Source organism: Sinocyclocheilus rhinocerous, unplaced genomic scaffold (genome assembly GCF_001515625.1).
Source record: "Sinocyclocheilus rhinocerous isolate Xijiao unplaced genomic scaffold, SAMN03320098_v1.1 scaffold2165, whole genome shotgun sequence".
NCBI lineage: Eukaryota > Metazoa > Chordata > Actinopteri > Cypriniformes > Cyprinidae > Sinocyclocheilus > Sinocyclocheilus rhinocerous.
This window is the reverse complement of record NW_015653115.1, coordinates 173,105-175,215: the sequence shown is the minus strand read 5'-3', so window position 1 is coordinate 175,215 and position 2,111 is coordinate 173,105. Positions and strand designations below refer to the sequence as shown.

The 2,111-nt window shown below is 27.2% G+C and overlaps 1 protein-coding gene across 1 annotated transcript in view; it reads left to right on the top strand.

The window, feature by feature from the left end:
- Nucleotides 1-1,263: 1,263 nt before the first annotated feature.
- Nucleotides 1,264-2,111, top strand: part of LOC107715574 (raftlin-like) — a 22,113-nt gene continuing 21,265 nt past the window's right edge. The window contains exon 1 of the mRNA XM_016521717.1: nucleotides 1,264-1,395. Within this exon, the coding sequence (XP_016377203.1) occupies nucleotides 1,264-1,395 (132 nt within the window). The remainder of the gene's footprint in view (nucleotides 1,396-2,111) is intronic.

Sequence of the window (2,111 nt, the reverse complement as noted above, 5' to 3'; positions counted from 1 at the left end):
TTTAGCAAACAATATGATTTGAGGCATTATTCATATCTGTAAGACAAATACAGGACAAGCAATGACGTGTAATACTTAGCAAACTAACAGTGTATATTAGCAATATTAATACAGATGCTTGGACTTCGCAAAGACCACTAATAAATAGATTAAAAAAATGTAATACACTAAATTAATAAACAAATTTAAAAAATGAGATACATAAAGAAAAAAATTGACTATACAAATGACTATAGAAAAATTGACTATGTAAATAATAGACTATATATAATTTTTTTAAATGCATACATGACTTAAAAAAAAAAGTCAAATTCATTCCAAAAAAGTGGAATTCATAACCATATCTAAATAAAAATAGAAAGTAGAACACAATATATAAAACTATTGCATCAAGAAAATAATATATAAATGAAAAACTTAATGATAATATATGAATATTAGATAAAAAAACTTATACAACTTAAATGTAAATTAGAAATAATGTGGCAACTAGCTGAAATAAATATACAAAAAATATATATATATACTGTATATATATAAAAAAAAAACCTGCATAAATGAAAACCGAAATAAAACTGAAAATATAAAAATAAAAACAAATGTAAACAAAATATCAAAACAAAAACTAAAAATATATATTTATAAATAGTATAATAGTGCATAAATAATGCTAAAATAACACTGATCGCATTACAAGTTTTTTTTTACATACCACTAATAAAAAGATTTTAAATTGTAATACATAATCAACTAAAATATAATTTAAAAAGTGGAATACACTAAATAAGTAAGTAAGTAACCAAGTAGAACACAATATATAAAACTATTAAATCAATCTCAAATAAAATAAAATATAAATATTTGATGAAAAATTAGAAATGTTGCCTTGGCAACTAACTGAAATAAATAATTCGAAGTACTACTAAAACTGAAAGAAAAATAACGCTAAATAGTAATATTACAAAAAAACACAAAATCACATAAATTTGAAAATCTAAAAATAAAAACGAATTCAAATATTAATAAATACTATAACAGTGCACAAATAATACTAAAATAACACTCCATTACAGGGTTTTTTTTTTTTTTTGCAAAGACCACTAATAAAAAAAATTTTAAAAAAGAAGAAAAGAAAAAGAAACTAAATAAATACATGGGATAGAAAATACAAAATTAAAATAAAAAGTGGAATACATAACCAAGTGTCACTAAATATAAATATGTAAAGTAGAACACAATATGTTTCATGAGTCGAGACAAATGATGGTGTTCATGTCAACCACACGTGTGAAAGAAAAACAACAGGAAGTGAAGGCCATGTTAAAGCAGGAGGATGGCGAGGTGCTGGCAGAGCGCTGTGGAGACCGGGAACAATGTGATATCAAAGCACCGCCAGCATGTAGGATTTTCATAAGTGTCTGATTACATGAAAGGCTGGAGACGCATTCATTATCAGGCCTGTGAGCACATGGGCCAGATCTCTCCAAATTTAGCTCCTCTTTGAGTCTGGCCTGCGAATGCATAATGAGAACTCCATGGTGATGCACTCCCACAGTGTCTTCTCGCTGTAAACATCAACACGTCCGGAATATGTGAGGAAGGATGCACACACAACCCCATCTCAGACAGATTCTCTCTCCAAACATTGCAAGGTCACGTTTCACCCCCAAATCAACAGGAAATGTTGTTCTGGCAGGTTACTTTGTCCATCAGGAAAAAAATCAAAATCACTTAGAAAAATAATAGCACAGCACGCTGCACAAGAGGGATCATTCATATTCATGCCACAAACCGTGCTAGAGTAATAGCAATGCTTTCCTTCACAGTGTATTTACACTAATCATATTGTGCATGAAAATAATTAAGCTGATTTTAAGACTGTTTTTTAACTTTTAAGACAACGTTTTTTTGCATTGTGACATTATTTTCATGACAATTAAGCTAATTTCTCCCCCAAATTTCCATTTCTATTAGTTCAATAATATTTTACTCTTTAAAATTATATATGTAGAGATCAATTTTCATTAGTTCAATAATATTTTAAATTGCTAAAATAAATTACATTACATATATATACAGTATATATATATATATATATATATATATATATA